The 22,049-nt window shown below is 49.0% G+C and overlaps 7 protein-coding genes across 7 annotated transcripts; 4 read left to right on the top strand and 3 right to left on the bottom strand.

Moving 5' to 3' along the window:
- Window positions 1-1,587: 1,587 nt before the first annotated feature.
- ntf2 (Nuclear transport factor 2) lies at window positions 1,588-2,418 on the top strand (the record flags this gene model as incomplete). The annotated part of the gene is made up of 6 exons (XM_036646257.1): window positions 1,588-1,597; window positions 1,752-1,769; window positions 1,874-1,938; window positions 1,999-2,070; window positions 2,151-2,249; window positions 2,308-2,418. The coding sequence occupies 6 exons, from the start codon at window positions 1,588-1,590 to the stop codon at window positions 2,416-2,418; spliced, it is 375 nt and encodes a 124-aa protein (XP_036488051.1).
- Window positions 2,419-3,273: 855 nt separating this feature from the next.
- Window positions 3,274-4,191, bottom strand: CGCS363_v014409 (Carbonic anhydrase; the record flags this gene model as incomplete). The annotated part of the gene is made up of 3 exons (XM_036646258.1): window positions 3,274-3,860; window positions 3,990-4,100; window positions 4,176-4,191. The coding sequence occupies 3 exons, from the start codon at window positions 4,189-4,191 to the stop codon at window positions 3,274-3,276; spliced, it is 714 nt and encodes a 237-aa protein (XP_036488050.1).
- Window positions 4,192-7,078: 2,887 nt separating this feature from the next.
- Window positions 7,079-8,255, bottom strand: RPL8B (60S ribosomal protein L8-B; the record flags this gene model as incomplete). The annotated part of the gene is made up of 4 exons (XM_036646259.1): window positions 7,079-7,279; window positions 7,327-7,836; window positions 7,897-7,971; window positions 8,253-8,255. The coding sequence occupies 4 exons, from the start codon at window positions 8,253-8,255 to the stop codon at window positions 7,079-7,081; spliced, it is 789 nt and encodes a 262-aa protein (XP_036488606.1).
- Window positions 8,256-8,904: 649 nt separating this feature from the next.
- On the top strand, window positions 8,905-10,107 carry ncs6 (Cytoplasmic tRNA 2-thiolation protein 1; the record flags this gene model as incomplete). The annotated part of the gene is made up of 1 exon (XM_036646260.1): window positions 8,905-10,107. The coding sequence occupies one exon, from the start codon at window positions 8,905-8,907 to the stop codon at window positions 10,105-10,107; it is 1,203 nt and encodes a 400-aa protein (XP_036488863.1).
- A 195-nt stretch (window positions 10,108-10,302) lies between these two features.
- CGCS363_v014412 (uncharacterized protein) lies at window positions 10,303-10,810 on the bottom strand (the record flags this gene model as incomplete). Its single annotated transcript, XM_036646261.1, has 4 exons — window positions 10,303-10,323; window positions 10,376-10,470; window positions 10,596-10,692; window positions 10,763-10,810. The coding sequence occupies 4 exons, from the start codon at window positions 10,808-10,810 to the stop codon at window positions 10,303-10,305; spliced, it is 261 nt and encodes an 86-aa protein (XP_036488607.1).
- An 877-nt stretch (window positions 10,811-11,687) lies between these two features.
- Window positions 11,688-15,165, top strand: mst2 (Histone acetyltransferase mst2; the record flags this gene model as incomplete). Its single annotated transcript, XM_036646262.1, has 3 exons — window positions 11,688-12,390; window positions 12,445-12,492; window positions 12,551-15,165. 3 exons carry the CDS (start codon window positions 11,688-11,690, stop codon window positions 15,163-15,165), a joined length of 3,366 nt encoding a protein of 1,121 aa, XP_036488608.1.
- A 5,006-nt stretch (window positions 15,166-20,171) lies between these two features.
- Window positions 20,172-22,014, top strand: ent1-0 (Epsin-1; the record flags this gene model as incomplete). The annotated part of the gene is made up of 4 exons (XM_036646263.1): window positions 20,172-20,244; window positions 20,316-20,385; window positions 20,439-20,659; window positions 20,720-22,014. 4 exons carry the CDS (start codon window positions 20,172-20,174, stop codon window positions 22,012-22,014), a joined length of 1,659 nt encoding a protein of 552 aa, XP_036488602.1.
- Window positions 22,015-22,049: the final 35 nt, after the last annotated feature.

The raw sequence follows: 22,049 nt of genomic DNA on the forward strand, positions 1-22,049 counted from the left end.
AGAAGGTCAAGAATTGTATCGTATAGATGGCGAATGGATCGTCAAATGGCGAATACTGGCAGACTAGAGAAGGGTACAGTGCCAATTGGCTTGCTTTGGCCGAACCATGTCAGGCCCATTGGATGGCTGCGCTGGCAATTAGAGTGTCAAACCGACATGGAAGCTGTTAGCCTTCAGAGTCCGCGAATACACGTATTTACATGTGAAGACCGTGTCTAACGAGGATATAAAGCAGTCCTTTGCGCAAGGCCCTCGAGTACGGTGCATTTGTTTTGTTCATATTGGTAGGCGTCTACGAGCGGCTTCTATGCTTGCCCCGGCTTCTCCTTTGTTACATTCACCGAGGCGCTGCGGTTAAGAGCATCCCACAGAAACAAGGCGTGGGTTCATTGTATTTGCCGACGAACTAGAGGAAACGTTTACGGCACTAATTGAAGCAAGAAAAATGGCATTGGAATATGTGATCTAGCAAATGTGTGAGGAAGGCTACGCAAACACTGCTGCCGCATTCAGTGACACTGAGGTTTCCTCACTGGCCCCGCCACCAACTTTAATTTCTTGTGTCATGTCAATCAGTCTGCAAACTGTCTTTGTATCGTCAGCACATCTTGTCCAAGCAGGTTACTTTCTCAAAACAAAGCAAGATAGCTACAGTCAGACTGTTGAGCTTGATATAGTTTGGATCAACATTGTAATTCAGTTGGCCGTTCTTAAGAAGAGATAATCATCATGATAGCGGGCTGCGGGAGGCAGGAGAACAGGAGAAATAAAAATCATGCTTACCTAGTGTGAGGAGCAGGATTTTCCAACCGAGAAAAGGCTAGAAACAGTTGAAACGTTGATTAGTGCAGCCATGAGCAAGAAAAAACATAAGCTCCAAGCCCAGCCTCAAATTGGACGATTTGCGACATCGTGCTACTTGGCTGTGTGGTTGAGTGAAGGAAGAGATCATTCTTGACCAGCGAGTCCGCGGAGAAAATTTGTAGCTGGAGCAAGACCCAGCCTTGAACGACCCACAAGACCAAGCGACATCTTTTGAGTATTGCATAGCACATGCATCTATACGAGTGCTCATCTCAATCGCATATCGCGGAGGAGTGCCCTCACAGTGCGTCACTTGGGCCTAATTACCTACCTAGGTAGGGTGTCGTTGCCCACCGCGACAAAGACACAAAACGAGCTTTGGCCTAAACCTGCTGATGGGGCGCATTGTGTACCTACCTTAGGTACCTGGTGGTACCTACATACTTCTTAGGTTAGTAATGTTCTGCCCTACCACCTGCGGCCTAGCCGTAGGTGGGTGAGGTAGGCACCTCAAAAGGCAGTTTCCAGCGGTGCCATTGCAGCGAATCCACGCGGTGAGGGCACACACTTCTGCGCAGCTTCAGGCCCCTGTAAGTACCTATGTATCCGTTCCCCTCTCCTCACCCACCACCAACGGCAGACTCACCCCTCTTCTTCCAGCCTGACGATAGCTCCCACCACCAAAAAGTGAACCACAAGTCTCGTCGTACACAAACGTCTCTCGACCCTGGCTTCGATTGTCAACCTACCTTACGTATTTGGCTTCCCACGGAATCGGACAAAATGGCTTCTAGTAAGAAACTTTCCCCCCCCTAAGTCCCGTTGCCTTGTGGGTTCCAAGCTCGATTTAATGCGCTGCGATGCGCCCGCAAGCTTCAATCCATTGCTTTCTCCCATCGCGCGGTGTCTTCCAACATTACGGCAAGTAGCTAACTGGGACGATGCAGATTTCGAAGAGGTCGCAAGTAGGTTTTCTTCCTGGTCGGCCACGAGTTTGATCATGCTTCTGGAGCTCGCAACGCCCGACCTGAATCGGCCAGAAAACTGATCAGCCTCGTCAAATCAACAGAGCAGTTCATCGAGTTCTACTACAACCAGTTCGACTCAGACCGCAAAGGACTCGCCAGCCTCTACGTGAGATATTCTGCCTCTTCAATCGGTCGTTCGACCCCTCGAAGCTAATGGTAGCAACAGCGCGACCAGTCCATGCTGACTTTCGAGTCCGCTTCTGTGTTGGGCGCCAACGCCATTGTCGAGAAGCTTTCGGTATGTTTTGCTCGCGCGAGTGTCCCCGAGTCTCTGCAGCTCCCCGATGCAACCTGATCACTCACTCTTTCACCCCGCAGTCCCTTCCTTTTGAGAAGGTCAAGCACCAGGTCTCCACGCTCGACGCACAGCCCTCGCTCGAAGGCGGCATTGTCATCCTCGTAACCGGACAGCTCTTGGTAAGCACGCGATTCTTGTCTTTGGCTTGAGCTAGCTTGCTAACTGCTGACCATAAAGGTGGACGAGGAGCAACGTCCCATGAACTACACCCAGGCATTCCAGCTGATGCGCGATCCCACTGGTAACTACTTCGTTCTCAACGACCTCTTCAAGCTGGTCTACGGTTAGGCAGCTTGAACAGTGACGAGATACATTCGCTCTACGTTTGAGCATGAATTTCAAGTCGTGGAGAAAACGCGTACTGGCAACGGCAGAGACGACTTGACGAGGGTCTCACTACCTCGAGGGTGTCTACGTATGGGTAGATATAGGACATGACACTCCTACGGTCCTCTTTGTTTTGTGTTTTCCTCCCCGTGCGTGGGGCTAAGACGCGCATGCCGACAAGTTGCCAGCCGTTTAGAAATCAAACACGCTTCTTTTGAACTGCTCATCTATAATGATCGAGCTTCCGAGTCAAACAACACCGCATGCTTCCTTCGACGTGACGTGTTTTCTCACCCAGCTTTCTTGAGTCGGTCCACGCGATATGATCCGTCCTCTTTATGTCGTTTGCGTGCTGGAACATCCGCTCATTCCTGCGGTCTCCTACCTCTAAACACGGCCAAAAGTAAAACACCAAAGATTAAGTAAGAGATCGCCTCTTTTACCCGCGCTCGAGGGACTATTCCGTACCCTGTGCTCGCTATCATTGTTGTTGTCGTCGTCGGCGTCGGCGTCGTCTTTAATGGTCTCGATCCTGATTATTTTCAGTATTTTTCCCATCGTTATAATCGTTCTCTTCGCCGTCCCTGATCGTTGTAACTCATTGTTGTCCTCGCTCAACGCCGTCTTAGAATCTACGGGTATAGAGCACACGGCAAATCCAGCCGCGCGGACATGGGAAAATTAGGCGGTCTCTCAAGTAACGACACGTCCTCCCCGCGGGTGTTGCTAAACGGAAGAAGGCGGAGAGAAACGACTCTGACATCTCATTTATGCAGTATATACGCCCTGCCTCCCTCCGTTTTCTCTTATGCTGTTTCATTGCACTTGCATCGAGGCGTCTCCATCGCGGAAAACCAGCTGAGCATGTTTTCCGCGAACAATGTCCTCGTCGCCGTTCGCAATCATGCCTCTCCCCTCTACGCCACGTGTGCCAAAACCTAAATCTCTGATCCGGCCACTGGCAATGTCAAAAAGACATCCGTGAACTGTAAGACCACGCTCCTTTACTGCCTCTTGAATAGCGAAGTTGGCCATCAGAACTCGGACGCCAGCTTCGACATTCATTTCGGCAATGCGGATGGCGCGTATATCCTCATCTTTGATAGCGGCAAGTTCTTCGATATTCTGAGCCCGCACGGCCTTCAGCGGTGTCAACCATGTGTCGAGCACACCTCCAACGCGGGAATCGCCCAATGCCGCCTTGGCACCACCACACGCCGAATGACCACAGAGAACGACATGTTTGACTTTGAGGTGTGTGACGGCATACTCAATGACGGCTGAGGTATTGATGTCCGTCGGGGCAACGATATTCGCTATATTACGGTGGACGAAGACATCTCCTGGCTGCAGACCAAGAATCGTCGTTTCCGGAACCCTTGAGTCGGAACATCCCAACCACACTGTTCATCGCATGTCAGCTAGCAAAATGGAACAGCATCAGTAGAATGCCGGGTTGGATTCTTCTAGCTGGACGAGGAAGAGGGGAAGAGAGGAGCAGACAAAGAAGGGTACAGCGAGGGAGAACCTACGGATAGAAGGGGACTGCCCTGTTGCCAAGTTTTTGAAAAAGGCTGGGTTCTGGTGCGACTTATATCCAGCCCAAGCTTGGTTGGAGCTCAACGCGTACAGGAACTTGTTCTCTGCATCCGACAAGCCGTGTTAGCTCCCAGTGATGGCGCCTATTTTGATCGATTGCTCGCATCGACAGCACTTACGGTCCTGGAACGCCATGGCGACTAAATTCTTGAGGCCTCAGCGATTGAATAAGAAGGGAAAGTGATAGAAAGTGCTGTGGAAAGACCCAAGCACGATGGGAGCAGTGAAGACCCGAAGAGGCAGATGCAGAGCTGGTGAGGATGGATAGTAAGATGGTTTCCGTCCTCCGAGTGCTAGCTGAGACCTGCAAAGCTGTACTTCTTTCTCGACTGAGTGATTTTGAGAATCACTTGCTTAGATACCTCTCGGGGAATGGAAGATAACCGGGCCGGTCTCCAGATGTTGGATTCGGTCTCTCACACCGGAGTCGAGAGAAGCTCACGCATGAAAGGGGTTCTGGGGCAGTGAATTCCCGGTCGCAACAACTGGAAATCCTGCGGTTTGGCGTTGGAGCAGGCTAGGCAGCTCTCACACAGCCGGTGCTAGCCAAACTATGGGACGCGGATAGTCGGGAAGGAGGTCGAGATATAACTGCGCTGCGAGTTATGGCGGATGCCGAGCGCCGTGGTGTGACCTGGAGATTTCTCGTGAAATCGTCGTTCCACTTACTGGAAAGCTGCAAGGTTCGACTGGGATAATCAGCGTCTGACATTAAATTCCGAGTCTTCAGCGGAGGGACCGAAGGAGGGTGGGCGTCACAGCAGGTTGGATGAGCGGAGAAGATGGGAGGGCGGGTGGTCAGGAGGATGCATTGTGTATAATTCAGCGTGCGTGTGTAAGTGATCACCCATGTGGCATGCAAAGGGATAATAGCCGGCTGCGCTGAGAGTAAGAACTTGCATCAAGATGGGCAGAGACATGCAGCCGAACGTGGGATGTTGGGGAAGAGGGGGCGGACCGACTGAGTGGTGATCCAATGAGAGTAGATCTGTTGAGACAGGCAGAACAAACCTAATGGATGAACTGAGGCAAGGAGAAGCGCCTTTGCCAGAAAGCGCTTCCAAAGCGATGAGGACAGATCCTGCAGAGAATAGCAAGATGTTACCACGCAATAGTCGCGAAGATGAGGAAGAGTGATGCGTACACCGAAGGCTTTGGGTGGGGAGGGGAGGGGAGGGGAGGGGGCATGCAGATAATATAACTAGAGAATGTCACTCCGTATAGCTAACTATAGGGACAGCCAACCGAAAGGAACCCAGCTGTCTTCGCTCTCAAATGGCCGCAGCAACAATAGATGCAACAGGGGATGGGCATACTTCTTTTAGATGCAGATTCAAACGGAGCCAAGACTCGACGAGTCGCTCAAGACACCTTAGCACGAGCAGAAGCTGTGCTATCCCAGCATTGCTGCTCCGTATCCTCCTCATGCCTTGGATCTCATCTTGTCTCTCCGCGCCTCCGCCGACGTCCTTCGGTCGAGTACCATCCCCAGACAGCAGGTCGGATACAAGTCAAGTGCGTGCTTGTTCTGGTCGTCAAAAGCCACGATCGGCTTGCATGCAAACCTTTCGTGTATGTGATTGCACCGCCAGGTTTGAATGTCTGCCGACCGGCGAGAGTGCGTCAAAACGACCAGAGGGCGGCTGACCGCCCGGCTCGTGCTTGGCCTGCACACAACGACGGACTTGATCTTCGACACAGGCAGACGTGGGCCACAAGCATTGAACCTAACCCATCCATGGGTGCTCAGTAACCTACTTGAAGCATACTGTGACTGATCAGAGTAGCGGACGTAAAGCCGGGCTAGGGGCCTCCCCCACCCTGAAACGGCACATCTCGAAGTGCCAACGCTACCAGGTTAAAGAGGCAACCATAATAGAATTTGCGCGCTTCCAATGCGGCATGGTGCTCCGGCCTCTTCTCTTCCTTCCCCCCTCACATTTTGATCTTGCTTCCTACTGCTATATACATACTCCTACTACATTCTGCCACCTGTGGTCCCTCCATGTGCCGTGAGCTTGTCTGCCCCGCCAGTCCCGTGCACCGCTTTTCCTAGTTTAGACACACTCAAATCTAGCCGGTCAGTGTGTCGACAGGGGTAGTGGACAAGGATGATCTGCCTCAAATTACGACATACCAGGATTGCAGAAGAGCGAGAAGAGTAGTATATGAAGAACCTTCCCCGCAGTGCGTAGGCACGTAGGTAACTGGCAAAGTGACCCCGGCCCCTGGACAAGTTCAAGCTGTCACTGTCAGCGCAATCATCCCGTCCTTGGGGAAGTTTGGCCAATTTAGCAAAACCACAGAGCATGCCTACTCGGTTGTCACGGTACACAACATGAGCGATAGTGAGGAGCCAGGTTCGTGCCCATTTCTGAACTTGTGCTACGAATGTCCGTCGGAACAGGCAGTGTATCGCTATAGAGGACATATGACAGAATCGGACAAGAACAACCAAAAAAAGAAGTCCGGTGGCGAGGCGTACCCAAATCTTTAGCTGAAGCCGTATGTGCATAGTAGGGGATCTTCTACGAGCAGACAGTTTCTTCGTTCGGCTGTAACCCTGCCGCCGACTAACCCCCACAGAGAGTTGCGCCACAATACGTGGCAGTATATGGTTTTCTCGTCGACTGTCGCCCATACGCACCAGTTATGAAGCTGTAGTAACGAGCTGGTTGATTCACGTCATCTCTTCGGCAGGCGGAGATGCCGCCGACAACCGGACAAGTTCGGATACACAACATTTGGCTCGGATTACTGCTTGCGCTAGGTGATGCTAATACACGTACGCGTGGGCACATCTGATGGGACGACCATGATGATTTGCGTCCCGAACTTGAATCCGGTCAGGACACGACACACATTTTTCAGTCCTCAGAGTTAGATGCGAAGGGAAACCTGAAGCGTGAACCGAAACCCAAATGAATAGTCATCCCGACGCCATGCCAAATTTTTGTAATCCGATAACCTCCAGTGGCCTAGTCTCCTAATACACTAAAAGCAGTCCGGGTATTTGTCCTCCTTAGACCTTGATAGCGGTCTCAAGCGCCTTCCTCTTCTTCTCGGTGCGCTTCTGTGCCTTGGCACCCATGATGCCACCACCCCACTGCTTTCTCGCCTGCTCGGTCTTCTCGATGTAGCCATCCTTGATGGCAGAGACGAGCTTAGACAGCTCGTTCTTGTCCTCAGAGCGAACCTCGGTGAGAGCGAGGACAGCGGCGGTCTGCCCTTGATTAGCATCTCAGCAAACACGATTCGGAATTTGCTTACCTTCTTGTGAACAACAGTACCGAGACGGGCCTTGCCCTTGATAATGGCGAAGGGGACGCCCATCTTGCGGCAAAGAGCGGGCAAGAAAATGACCAGCTCGATGGGGTCAACGTCGTTGGGGATCAGGACGAGAGAAGCCTTCTTGTTCTCGATGAGACCAACGACGTGGTTCAGACCGTACTTGACAGTGTAGGGCTTCTTGCTGACATCCTCCTTCTTCTTGCCCTCCTTGATGGCAGTGGCCTCCTTGACGAGGCGCTCCTTCTTCTCGGCCTTGGTCTCAGGGCGGTACTTGTTGAGGAGCTTGAAAGCCTGGGCGGCAGTGTTGCGGTCGAGGACGTGCTGGAACTGGGCAATCGCAGGGGGCACCTTGAGGCGCATGCTCAAGATCTTCTTCTGGCGCTGAAGACGGACGTACTCGGGCCACTTCACCATGCGGGACAGGTTGCGGCGAGGCTGGATGTCCTGGCCGATGCCGAAGTTGCGGGGCTTGCGCTCAAGAAGGGGGTTCTGAGGAAGAAGTCAGCCTTCACTGAGCTAAGCGGACAGGGTTGTGAATTTGGTACTGACCTTGGGAGCCTTCTTGGAGCCAGCCTTTCCCTGAGGGAAAGGGGCGGGTGCCACCTTCTTACCGGACTTGGGAGGCTGTCATTGAGAAAGAAAGACATCAGCGAGTTGTTCAAATCAACTTGTGTCTTCCCTGAACTCTAAAGAGAAGGACGGCGAGAAGAATTGACGCCTCACGGCAAATCAATCCTCTGCCGTCCTCTCAAGCCAAATCATCATCATCACACCGTCCTGCGATGTGTGCGTGCGAGCAACGCAAGGACAGGCGGGCGGATGGAATAGTCACAATGCGCGCAAGCGACATTGGATGTTCTGGCCACGAGGGCAAACGAAGGCGTCGACGTTCGGTGTGCACTTACCATTTTGTCGGTTGTCGTGATGCTGCCGTGGAGGGGGGATGGATGAGGAACGACACAACACTGCGTAGGCTCAGGATGGCGGAGATGAGAAAAGGTTGCTGCTCCGGAGTGTGGGCTGGAGTTAGGGCACAAAAAAATTCTGGCTGGTGGGTTTGCGATAAGGCGCAAGTAAAGTCCGCTACAGAAGAGCGCTATCACCACGTGACCCTCCATCCCTGCTACCTTAGGTAGGCTCGGGTTTTTTTTTTTTTTTTGGGGGAGGTACCCGTACTGGCTCCGTCAGGTATCTAGGTGCCTACCTTACTTGGGTGCAGGTCTCGGGGAGGGTAGCAGGGTCATGAAGAGGTAGTGTTGCTCCGATTGGTTCTTTGACCGTGAGCTCACCGAACTGCCGGTTTTCTGAGCACCTGACGCTAAGGTACTCACCTACCTTCCCTGTTGACGAATTGCCCGTACACAGTTACTCTTTTGTCAGCCGAAGGGGGATCTTTGTTTTTCTCGCAACGCTTTACGGGCTTCTATCACAAGGCCAGCTTTCCCCGCGGCTTGAAAAAGCTGGGTTTTCCTTCTCTCGGCGCCTCTGACTTGGGCCGGTAAAGAGTTCGCCACGCTCGGAACTGTCAGCGTCAGCCGGGCCCAGGTCATCGCCATCATGGCCCCTGTCCTTTGCGCCAACTGCAAGATAGAGCGTGCTCTTGTGAAGCGACCCAAGAACCACCAGAAGCTCTGCAAAGCCTGCTTCATATCAGTTTTTGAAGAAGAGGTACACCACACGATAGTGTCCTCCGCTCTCTTCGCTCCCGGTGAAAAGGTTGCCATTGGCGCATCTGGCGGCAAGGACTCGACAGTACTGGCAAGCGTGCTTAAGACCCTAAACGAACGATATAGCTATGGCTTGGAGCTTGTGCTTCTCAGTATCGACGAAGGAATCAAAGGCTACAGAGACGATTCACTGGAGACGGTGAAGAGGAATGCTGTCCAGTACGACATGCCGCTGACCGTCGTAGGCTACGACCAGCTGTATGGTTGGACGATGGATCAGGTTGTCGAAACCATCGGCAAGAAAGGAAACTGCACGTATTGTGGAGTCTTCCGCCGACAGGCGCTGGATCGCGGCGCCAAGATGCTGGGCATCAAACATCTTGTTACCGGTCACAATGCCGACGACGTTGCTGAGACCATTCTCATGAACCTCTTGAGAGGTGATTTACCTCGCCTTGGTCGGAGCACTAGCATCACCACTGGCGACGATTCCAGTGACGTCAAACGCAGCAAGCCGCTGAAATATTCGTACGAGAAGGAAATAGTGTTGTATGCTCATCATCAAAAACTCGACTACTTCAGCACCGAATGCTTATACAGTCCTGAAGCCTTTCGAGGCACTGCACGCACCTTGATCAAGAACCTCGAGCGGGTGCGTCCCAGCGCTATTTTGGACATAGTTCGGAGCGGCGAGGACATGGCGCGACTCGTTGCCGGCGCATCCAGCAACTCATGCGCGTGCAAGGGCGACTCTGGTCGGGTTGCCGAGGACGATTACGCCAGTGGTTGCGGCTCGCAAAATGACAACGGGTCAAAGGGGGAGATCGCTCGGCTGGACGCTCAATTGAGCCAGACTACAGGCGACGCAGACCTGGTAACAGACTACACGACAGCGGTAGCCGGAAAGACGAAACCCCACGCAGACATAGTTGTTGGACAGCCGAAGCCCTCAACGCAGCAAGCGGCGACGAACGGTCCCCTTCAGAAACTGGGCAGTTGCGAGAGATGCGGTTACATGTCAAGTCAGGCTGTCTGCCAGGCCTGCCTCCTGGTAGACGGGCTCAATAAGAATAAGCCAGAGATCCGCATATAAAACAGGCAATTTCCATCATATGCGCCCCTCTTCATGTGCGCCACCCATTAATCGCGGACAGGAGAAATCAATGAGGTTGGCACACCCATATATAGCTGAAAGAATAAGGTTTATTCCTTGGCCGAGATGACCAAGGCTATCAGAGTACGCCCGAGTGTTGAAGTAGAATACATTTCTTGGTATCATCCCGTGCATTTACGAGAAACGCTTCTCTAACTGTGCCTTTGTCAGCTGCGATGCCCGAAGTTGGTTTCCAGAGTGGACTTACCCTCCAAGGGTTGTTAAGTTCGAAGCCTGGAGGGGCTTCGGCGTTGTCGATTTGACCTCGCAGGTCGCCCGTGAGTCGACGGTCGCGATCCATCACTGGTGGACATGAGGTTAAATATCAAGCCAATTGCAAGAAAAAGTCATAATCTCGGAGCGGTGCGTACTTTGCTGCAGCCCGATTGGTTAGCGTTGGCCATGGCGAGGCGCGCAGGAGAAAATACTAACTCTGTCCCATTGATCCAGCCCCCAACGAGGTTTCTTTCCACCATTCTGGACGTATTTGATGACGTGCAAGCCGGTGCCGGTAATGCCAAACATCTGGACTGGTCTTAGCGTCCGCAGGTATGATCGAAGTGTCCGCGTCTGGGTAAGCATGGGTAGCTCTTACGGCAACCATGATTCCATAGGGAATCAGAGTCTCGAAAGGAACAGGCATTGTCGCGGGTGACCTTCCAGTCAAGGATGCTCAATTGATTTCCTGTGCACAAAGAAGGAAGGAAGAGGCAAGTAGCGAAATCAATGCTTGCGACTGTCGCGACTCTAGGTCGAAGCCGAGGTCCAGGTCGATGGTGGGATGCGGCGTTGCAGACTGCCGGCTTCTTGAGCTCAATATACTGGTTGACGATGAAGCCGCTGTCGTCGTTGACCAGCGGCTGGTCCAGACCAATGGCGCCACGTGACTGTTCGGACATCAAACAATTAGAAGCGTTTTGACTGGTCGCGGGCATCAGATGTGGATATCAGACTGCACTGTCTAATCAGCACTGTTCCCACTGTACGTGCCACAGGCCAGACAGGTACCTACCATAGGTACATGGCCAAGGTAAGCTCTCATTTGCTACAGTCGCATCCCTTGGGAACAGGCGGCGAGTACCTCAAGGTGGTCGCTCGCGGTTGAGTCGCCAACGTGTCGGCCCTTTGCTCGCGCATAACTCGACCTAGAACTCGACCTAAAACTCGACCAAGCATCTTGGAGCTACCACTCGCCTACTCAATGTCAACCTAGACGACATAGATTGACGTCAATACCCCGCGCAACGCGTTTCTCGTCCATATCAAGCACCGTTCTGATATTCATTGGACCGCTCGTATCTCTGGTGTATCGCCCGCGCGCGCGGCTAGTCGATCCCGACGCATCAAACGAATCCCGAGCCAAACCGCGTCGACATCGCCCAGCGCATCGCCAGCCTTAGCCACCTTTTCTCCTCCGGGTAGCTATGGGCTGTGGGAACCGCCATTGTGTTCTTTGTGGACGTGTTGCGAAGCAATAACTTTCCGTCTCGAACGATCCGTAACGAGCGTTGTGCGACAAAATGGCGAGTGCGCATCTTACCGAAGAACAACTGCAACAAAGTGCGGTGTTGTCAGAAGAGGAGCTTCAGAAGAGCGCTACCCATTCGGATGAGGATGCTGAGCATGAGTCGGCGCTCCCAGATGCTGTCGAAGATGGTCTAGGGAGTACTGAGAGCCCGTTGACGAACCCGAATACCCACGATGACGGCTTTTCAGACGCATCTGGCGATGGCGACGAGCAAAGATCCGTCAGTGCCCTGGCAGACGACCTTGAGATGGGCGAAAACACAGACGATGCCAGCGATCTCTCTCAGGCGTCTCTTGAGGATAATATGGATAACGATTCTGAGGAGGGCATGGGTTCGCGTATGGAGCGCGACGGTGATGACGCCTCAGCTGGCGCGCGAAGTCGGAGCAGTAGTCTTTTGGACGATATCGAAGAAGATGAGGCTGAAGGCGTCGGTGCTGTCAAGATTCGACCAGGGGAGACGGATGATGAGGCGGAGCTTGATAGCGAACACTCGGACTCCCAGAGCGAGTCTGGAAATGAGTCCGACGGTGCCGCAGCATGGGAAGACGCTGCTGGGGGCGAAGAAGACGACGAGGAAGAAGGCTCTGAGGATGCCGCGCCCAACACATGCATGTTCTGCAGGCAAGACGAAGACAACGATCCTGGAGAGGACTTTGAGGAATATCTAAGCTGCGTCGTGTGTGGCGAAAATTGTGAGTGGCTAGGCGTGTCTTCGAGGAGAACCACGAAGCTGACTGATTGTGTAGCACACCAACATTGCGCCAGAGAAGCAAATGTTGTGAAGGAGCTCACTGGTAAGCTCCTCAGCTATTTGCCTAGTATTTCAGGTGCACTGACAAGACGATATCTTAGATCTTCAGCAGTGGAAGTGCCCTGAATGTGCTGCTCCCGATGATGAACCGTCTCTGGCGGTCTTGACCGATGTTTCTCGTCGACCTGAGCCCGAGCATGAAATTGAGCTTGAGCTATCGCCTTCTTCTAGGAGGTCAACGGCATCTCAAGTGGCGCGCGACTTGCTCCCCCCTCAGAAGGGGCCTGCGAAACCTGACTCTCACTCGGTCTTCAACCAACTTCTGTTAGACGGCGACCCTATGGATGGATCACGCGTTCTTCGAAAGCGAAAGACCTCTTCCGTCGAGGCCGATGAAATGGTGATGTCTCTTCGGAAACGTCGCAGAAATGCCTCCAAAGATCGAGAGACCAGCCATGGCTTGAATACGAACCAGGATGCGTCTGACGGTCCTGCAGAAAAAGACGTCCGCCGCAAGCTGCGACTGAATCCCGCCAGGAAATCCCAGGCTGTTGTCGTTACCCGTCGGCAACGCTCAATAATCGTCAATATGCGAGTAAAGCCATCCTCACTTCGCCGCGTCTTGTCCAGAAAAGCAACATCAAATCGGAAGAGATCGGATAGGAGAGATGGTGCCTCGTCGCGTGGTGGTGTTTCAACGGTCGTGCCATCAACTTTCACTGCGACAGACTATTCACATCCCTTCTATTCTTTCTATGATCGCGAGACGGAGGAAATGAAGACCAAGCCGTACGGAGGGATTCTTAGCGAGGCAGAAGCCGACACGTCCAGAACCTTGCCTGCCAATGATGACCGTCGGCGATTCGACGAGGCGAAACAAAAGGCGGAAGAAGTCTGGAGAGCTCGTCTTCAAAGTACCCAGGCTATCTTGGGAACGCCTGCCAAGAAGCCAAAGAAGAATGCTGGACCGGCAAGCCAGATCGAGTGTATCGATTTCGGCGGTTGGGAAATCGACACTTGGTATGCGGCACCCTACCCAGAAGAGTACAGTCGGAACCGAACTCTGTACATTTGCGAGTTCTGCCTCAAGTACATGAACTCAGATTATGTAGCCTGGCGTCACAAACTTAAGTGTCCGGCCAAGCACCCTCCGGGCGACGAGATATACCGACATGGTTCTGTTTCTGTTTTCGAGGTTGACGGCAGAAAGAATCCAGTCTACTGCCAGAATCTCTGTCTGCTGGCCAAGCTCTTCCTTGGATCCAAAACACTTTACTACGACGTCGAGCCTTTCCTCTTCTATGTGTTGTGTGAGTATGATGCTCTCGGCTATCATTTCGTGGGTTATTTTTCCAAAGAGAAGCGGGCGAGCAGCCAGAACAATGTTTCTTGCATTTTGACCTTACCAATCCATCAACGAAAAGGCTATGGGAACTTGTTGATAGATTTCTCATATCTGCTTACTCGTGTCGAGCGCAAGACAGGATCGCCCGAAAAACCACTTTCTGACATGGGCTTGGTTTCTTATCGCAACTACTGGAGACTAGTGCTTTGCCGTTATCTCTTGGATCATATCTCGGACGCCAAGGCAGCTGCTCATGGCTTGAGTGTCCGGCAGATGTCTGATGATACGGGCTTGACACCCGACGATGTCATATCGGCTCTCGAGGGTCTTCGGTGCCTCGTTCGCGACCCGCACACTGAGCTATACGCTTTTCGAATTGACCTTGCGTACTGCACCGAATACATCTCCAAGTGGGAGCGCAAGAACTACGTCAAGCTGAACCCGGACGCGCTGACTTGGACTCCGTATGTCATGGGCCGAGGCAATGCTACCAACTTTGAACTTGGCCCAGCTATCAGCGCCATTGCACCCCGCGAAGACGATGAAGCCCAGAAGCCGGCTGAGGAAGCAGTCTCGGTTCTCTCCCAACATGAACCTGCTATTAATGGCAATTCTGTCATGGGAACAGGAGAGAAGGCCACGGCGATTGAAAGTGCGCCATCCACCAATGAAGATACCGCAGGAGACGAACTGGATGAAGCCGAGGTGCAGCCGGCGGTTTACGAATCCATGGAGTTGCACGAGGACGACCTTTCAAATGGCGACAGCGGCTTGGCAGCGGCTCATGAGGAGACATACCAAGAAGTCCAAGCGACACAGGCCGACCTGGATCAGCTTTCCGTAGACAACTGGACGCTGCTGTACAGGGATGTCCCGCCGTCGAGGTTCGAGGTGTACCCGCCTCCTGGAGGCCGTCGTGCAGATCGGCCGCGGTCTAGCGTAACGCGGCCGACGGTACCTCGAAGCAACAGTAATAACTCGCGACCACGACGGCCGGCCGGTAGCAGCAGCAGCGTCAGACGGCCAACATCAAGCCGGCCCAAGAGCTCTTCGTCATCGTCGCGTAGGAAGACGGGTGGGACTGGGCGAGGGCCTGGACGATGGCCTAAAGGTACCAAGAAGAGCGACTACGGCAACGCTGACAGCGGACCTGGTCTTCCGCCGGCCTGGATCAGAGAAAGGACGCGGCTGGCGGCTCTCGGAGGTACAATTGGAGAGGATGAAGGATCGAGGCTGGAGAACCAGGAATCAATCGATGTGGCTCGGGTTCAACTCCAGGCCGGGGCGCAGCCGCCCACCTTGATAGAAGAAGCTACCAGAGTTGAAGACAGCGGTCACGGAGACGCGGGTGGCCAAGCAGAGGATAAGTAAATGCCACAGCTGATACCCCTAATTATCATTTCCTAGGCGTTTGGTCGACATGCTGTGTGGTAGAACATATAGTAATTGAAAACTTCAAAGCGGTGCTCGTTCAGCAGGTGAGCGGAAGCAGGCAGTCGCTGGCTTCGTGCTGCTACGTGAGATCAAAGGAAGGCAATATTACATGGGTTGGTTATCTGCTTGCTTGGACGTTTGAGAAGAGTGTTTGAGAACGCGGCGACTCCAGGGAGGCGATGGGAAAATGCGCCAGGTTAGGCAGGGTTTGGTGGTTGGGGTCCATCTCAGTCAGTTACCTAGGTACCTGAAGGCCAGGTCAGATGCATCCCTCAGGTGGTTGATGCGTCGCAGAAGCACAGCAAACGCAAAGCACTGCGCAACTGCTACCGTGCCACGGTACTGCAAGGCAGGCAACCTGGAAGATAAGAAAAACGGCAACGGAACGAAATAATGGCGGCTCAGCTTCCAAAACAGCCCCAAGGTAACCCTGCTTCACTTCGCCGTACCTAAGGCACGTTTGAGGTGCCTGAGGACCTCGGGGACTTACCTAACCTTACCTACCTTACCTAAGGTAGGTACCTTGTAATGCCTTAGGCATTAGGTAAGGTAACCATCGTATCCACATACAACCTTAAGGCACCCACACTCCTCCAGAGGTACCTTACACTTATGGAATCCATAGCCCAGTAAAGTACGTACCTACCTGGGGGTCCAAGCGGCGCAGGCTAACGCTAGCCCCCCTACTCACGTAGGGGGCGAAAAAACAGGGTTTCTACCTAAAAAAGGGGGTTTCTACCTAGATCACTAAAAGTGGCATTTTTTAGTATTAACCTACTAAATTAATAACTTTTTATAATATAATTTTTAGCTTTAACTATATTATATAGTAGTAAAAGTAATATTATTATATTACTCTTAAGTAGGGCTATCTAGCTATATATATAATATTTATATATCTTATATAAATATTAATAAGCTATAGAAAATAAGTATATTATTACTTTCTATATTATTAATAATATATTTCTATTTCTTTACTACTTATATTAATAGAAGTATAATTAAAAAGTTACCCTCTATAGTACTATTAATATAGAAGTATATTAGACTTTTTTATAGAGTGAAGTAAAGTACTTATTACTTTACTATTAGCGTTAGTATAGCTAGTAAAGCTAATACTAGTAATAATAATAACTTAGGTTTATTAGTATTAATAATATTATTACTATTATTAAAGTTATAAACTAAATTAATACTTAATATAGTATTATTACTATCTTTTTTAATAAAGTTATTAATATTATTAAAGACCTCTAAGTTACTATTATTAAAGTAGTACCCTTTTAAAGTTAGTAACTCTCTAATATTAAGGTAGCTAAAAAGCTTTCTAAAGTACTTAATAGTATTAAGTACTTCTTTTAGTAGTAGTATAAAGTTAAGATTAATCTACTACTTAGAAAGCTTAAGTAGCTTAACTTATTATAGGTCTTTTTTATTAAAGGGGATAAAGTTATTAAACTTATTAGTATAGTATAACTATAGTATAAAGTTTAACCTTTTTATATATTTATTAATTAGTTAATACTTATTAGTATTATACTTTATTTTTAACTCTTTCTCTTATTATTAAGCCTTTTTTTTTATAGTAATATATTACTACTTAAGCTCTTTCTATAAAGCTTCTTCTACTTACTTTTTATAGTACTTTTTAATCTTTATAAATATTAAACTTATAATAAATAAGTAAGCTAGTTTAATGCTTTATTAGGTCTACTACTTATATTACTATATCTCTATATACTTATTCTAGTTAATAATATACTTTTAACCTCTCTTATAGTATAGATTACTTTCACTAATTATAGTTTTAATTACTTTATAACCCCTCTAAGTAGGAGAGCTCTATTTAGTAGTATAATATTATTTAATTATATTTACTTATAGTATAACCTTTTTAAACTTATCTTTATTTAGTAAGTAGTAGAAGAAGTAGCTAGATATATTAACTTAAGCTAACTATATATATTTAACTAATTAAGAGAGGATTATATTATTTCTAATTAGCTAAATACTTAACTTTTTAAACTTTATTATAATATTAGCTTAAATAAACGTTATATCTATTATTTACTAAAGCTTATTAATAAAGTTTCTATATATAAAAGTAAGGTTACTACTTTATATAAACTCTTATAGTACTATCTAATAAGCTTTCTTAAATAGCTAGAAAACTCTTATATCTATAAGTTAAAGTAGATATATAGTATAAGGAGGAAAAAACTTAATAATAATATTAAAGTTAATATAATATTCTATAAGATTTATACTAATATACCTAGAGAAACTATTTAGAAAGAATAAATAATATAACTTTATATTAGATTCTTCTTAGAGGATATCTCTATATAACTTAGTATAAACTTTTAGTATAACACTATATATCTTAAGCTAATTAGAGTAGCTCCTATAAGTATTAATACTAAACTATAACTTTATAGTATATTTAAGTTATTAGAACTTTACTAAATATTTAAATAAGTATATATTAAAGTACTTAATATAATCTATTATAATCTCTTAGTTAGAAAAAGTAATAAGAAATTATATAAAATAGATATTTTTATTAATATTATAATTAGCTTAAGTAATAATTAGCTATATTTTAAAAATAAAGTAAGCTAAGATAATATTTCTAATAATATTATTAATACTAATAAGAGTATATAACTCTCTATTAGTTAGATTAATAACTTTTTATAATTTACTTTATTTCTATTATCCTTAGAGTAAAATAATATATATATAGCTATTAAAGTAACTAATATAATAGCTAGACTTATTAACATTCTATATCTTAAAAAGCTTAAGATTATATTTTTAAGCTATAGTATTATATTAATTAAAAAACTTTTAGATTAATATTAAGTTAAACTTAATACTCTTTTAGTAAACTTTAATAAACTTAATCCTTAATCCCTTTTAGAACTCTAAGTAGTTAGCTATTTAGGATACTATAAAGTAGTTTAATATAAAGCTTATACTTTAAATAGCTTAGAGTAAGTTAGCTATCTCTTTAAGGATTATTAGAGTTATTAAAAAACTAATAGCGTTAAGCTATATTATAAATACTATTAAAGCTAAGTTTTTAATTTTTATTACTATTTTTAGCTAATTACTCTCTTAAGTAGTATAGAGAAGTTATAACTAACTTCTAAAACTTTTAAATATTTCTTTATTACTATATAAGATATTTTATAGTTTTTAGTAATAGCTTAAATTAATAATATTATAGATAGAAGCTTATTAAAGTAGTTAAAGTAGAAAGCTTAATATTATATAGTATATAATACTTATATAGCTTATTTAGTAAGTATTAAGTTAGTATTATTTTAGTAAAGTATCTTAATAGTAAAGATTAAAAAAAATAATTAAAAAAAACATAGTTTTAGGTTATAGTATAGTCTTAAAAAGGATATTTTTTAGTAGTAAAACGAGAAAAACGTAACTTTTATATAACTAGCTAGAAACCCCCTTTTTTAAGTGGAAACCCTGTTTTTTCGCTCCCTATGTGAGTAGGGGGTGTTTTGCGCTTGATGTGGCTGACTAACGCCCCTGGGTAGCTATGGAAGGCCCTACCTAGGGTGAGGACCGTAAGGTAGCAGTGACCTCATCAGCCATAGGTGCGTATTTGGCCAGCTCAGAGCCAGCATACCTTGGGTTACCTATCCGGTGCCAAAAGCCATAGTCAGGATGTTCACCTCGCCATACGGGTTTCTTACTCAAGACCCCAGAGGTTATTAATCAAAACGTCTTTGGGCGAGACGGTGATGGTTGTCGGGATGCTTGTGCGTTCAGGCGCCAGCTCTCGGGGGCGCGCAGTGCCGTTTGATTGATTCCAAGAGCCCATTCACTGGTGAGGTGCGAGGTAAGGTACGGTAGGTGCAGGTACAGGCCGAGTGCAGGCACAGGCGCAGCGAGCACAGGTGCTCTGGTGCGTAAGGTAGTCGTGTCTCCGCTCGCCAAGTCGCATTACGCAGCACCCTTCGCCGCTCATACTGGGGCACTGCTAGAGGCGTGACACTCTCCATTCGCAAACCAAACTTGACTTTTGGCCTGACCTGTCATCTATCCAACTTATCTGTAATCACCTTACCCCAACCTTCCCGACACCGTGTATCCAAACATCGTGCCTGTGCCCGATTTTTGGCCATCGGCACTCCTAGCAAAACAGGCAAGTCGGACCGTTTTTACCATATCGCGATTTGCGTGCTGTACAGGATTGAGAGGAAGCTCTGCCCTGCCAAGCCGCCTTGCCGTGTCATTCGGCATCGCCTCTGCCCTCTTGCCGCCATTCTTCTTCCACTTGCCTCTCTCCCGCCCCCTCTACCCTCCCACGACTGAGCGTCTCGACCCATTCAATCATTCACTCGTTCACCTCCTTCCGGGTTACAAGTGATCGACTAACAAGGGTGCTCAATTTCCCACAGGCGTCCAGTAACAACTGCCTTGGCCTCTGCAACCAGGCCCGCTTGCGACGCCGAGCGCCCCATCAACGGTCATTTCGATTACTCGTGGGACCAGCCCAAAAGGTATTTCGTCAACCACAATCTCCATCGTCGACGAACTGCCGACCGCAGTTCCTCTCCGTCTCCAGCTACGTTGTAATATTGCGGTTCTTGCTGACCGCATCGATCTTGCTGCCTTCAGCACCCAAACATCTTCGGCGAACACAGGTGACCTTGTCCGTCCGCCGGCGATTCGCCTGCGTTGGGCCCAAGCGCTTTCTCGCCCGACTGCGCTTGGTAACTTGCGCACTCTAGAACCTGTCGGAAGGCTATCTTGCCGACTTCTTTCTCATCGGCCTCCCGACGCTCCCGACAGTTCACCGGAACATCCTACCAACGGCCCCGATATCGCTCAACAGTCTATTGCCTCGTTTACGAAGGGAGCTTAATTGGCCATTGCCTGCCATCAAATTACGATAGAAACCAGCCGTCAAAATGTCCAAAGTCATCCGCAGTGTCAAAAATGTGACCAAGGGCTACTCAAGTGTCCAAGTCAAAGTCCGAGAAGGTGCGTCCTACACCGCGTCATTCCATTTGAGTACACTTGTGGCCAGTGGCTAACTATCATCTTCTGTCTAGCCACCAGTAATGATCCATGGGGTCCGACGGGCACTCAGATGAGTGAAATCGCTCAGCTGACATACAACACGTGGGTTTTCTCCCTGCCCATGAACCAGGCGTCGCATTAATGGTTATCTACAGATCGACCGAGTTTTACGAGATCATGGATATGCTAGACAAACGTCTTAACGACAAGGGCAAGAATTGGCGACACGTTTTGAAAGCCCTGAAGGTGCTTGACTATTGCCTGCATGAAGGGTCTGAGCTTGTCGTTACGTGGGCGAGACAAAGCATCTACATTATTAAGACACTGCGCGAGTTCCAGTACATTGATGAAGACGGCAGAGATGTTGGCCAAAACGGTATGGTTCTTTTATTGAGCAGATTCTATCGTGTATTCGTTGACTAACTGGGCGGACTAGTCCGCGTTGCTGCAAAGGAACTGACCGCGCTCATCCTGGACGAAGAACGGCTACGGGCTGAGAGAAGTGACCGCAAGTCATGGAAATCTCGCGTCACCGGCCTTGAGGAGTTCGCACCTCAGCAGATGGGACCCACGCAGCCGCGGCCTCATCGTCGTCAAAGCAATGAGGACGACACGGAGTACAGGCTCGCCATTGAGGCCAGTAAGCACCAAGAGGAGGAGGATCGTAGAAAACGCGCGAGCCGCGCTGCAAACGAAGCCGAGGACGATGACCTTGCCAAGGCTATCAAGCTTAGCAAAGAAGAGGACGAGCGACGTCGGCGAGAGATGGAGGACAGCAACGCGTCTTTGCTATTCGACGACACACCGACGCAATCGACGCAGCCACAGTACACTGGGTTCAACCAAGGTTATCAGCAGGGTAGTGCTGTTGATTTCTTTGCCAATCCCATCGATCAAAGTCAGTTGCAGCCGCAGCCCACAGGCTTCATGCCGAATGCCTATACGGGATACCAGCAACCGCAAGCGACTGGATTCCAGAACGGTTACGGCGGCGGCTTCGGAATGCCACAACAGGGCATGAATATGGACCCTTACGGGCAACAACAGAGTATGCAGGGATTCCAGCCTCAGCCGACAGGCTACAATCCGTACGCCCAATCACAAGTTCAAAGCCCTGCTCCTCAAGAGCCTGTCGCACAACCAGGAAGCAACAACCCTTGGTCGACAGGCACCATGAAGGCGGGGAACCCCATGAAGCCTATGCAAACAGGGTCGAACAATCCATTCGCATCATCATTTGGTCGCCCGCAGCCTCAAAGTCAGCCTCCCATGCCAGCGATGCCATCTCTTGGCAGTCTTCCGGAACAAAAGACACTCTCGACGTTCAACCAACCACAGCCCAGTTTCAACCAGCCGAACCAGGGATCTGCTGCCTTTGGCGCTCCGCAGAAGGAGTTGACGGAGCATGAGGCGAAGTTGAATGCACTGCTTGCTGGTGGTGATGGCATGGATACATTCGGCAACACGGGTCAGACGCGTATCCCAGCACAACACACAGCGCCTGGGACATTCGTCAATAGTGCTGGAGCAGGTGCCAATCGCCTGACAGCGGAAGCGACGGGAAGCAATCCATTCGTTCGATCCCAGTTTACCGGTATGCCCAATATATCATATGGTGCTCAGATGCCTGCCGCGACAGGACCGGCGGGAATCAATGGTAGCAACAATCCTTTTGCAGCGACTCGGCCGCAACAGCAGAACACCCAGGCGCAAGACCTCATACAATTTTAGTCCCTTTTGTCTTTTTCTTCTTTTCTGCTTTCGGG

This window comes from Colletotrichum siamense, assembly GCF_013390195.1.
Source record: "Colletotrichum siamense strain Cg363 chromosome Unknown KSG_Cg363_contig10, whole genome shotgun sequence".
Taxonomy (NCBI): Eukaryota; Fungi; Ascomycota; class Sordariomycetes; order Glomerellales; family Glomerellaceae; genus Colletotrichum; species Colletotrichum siamense.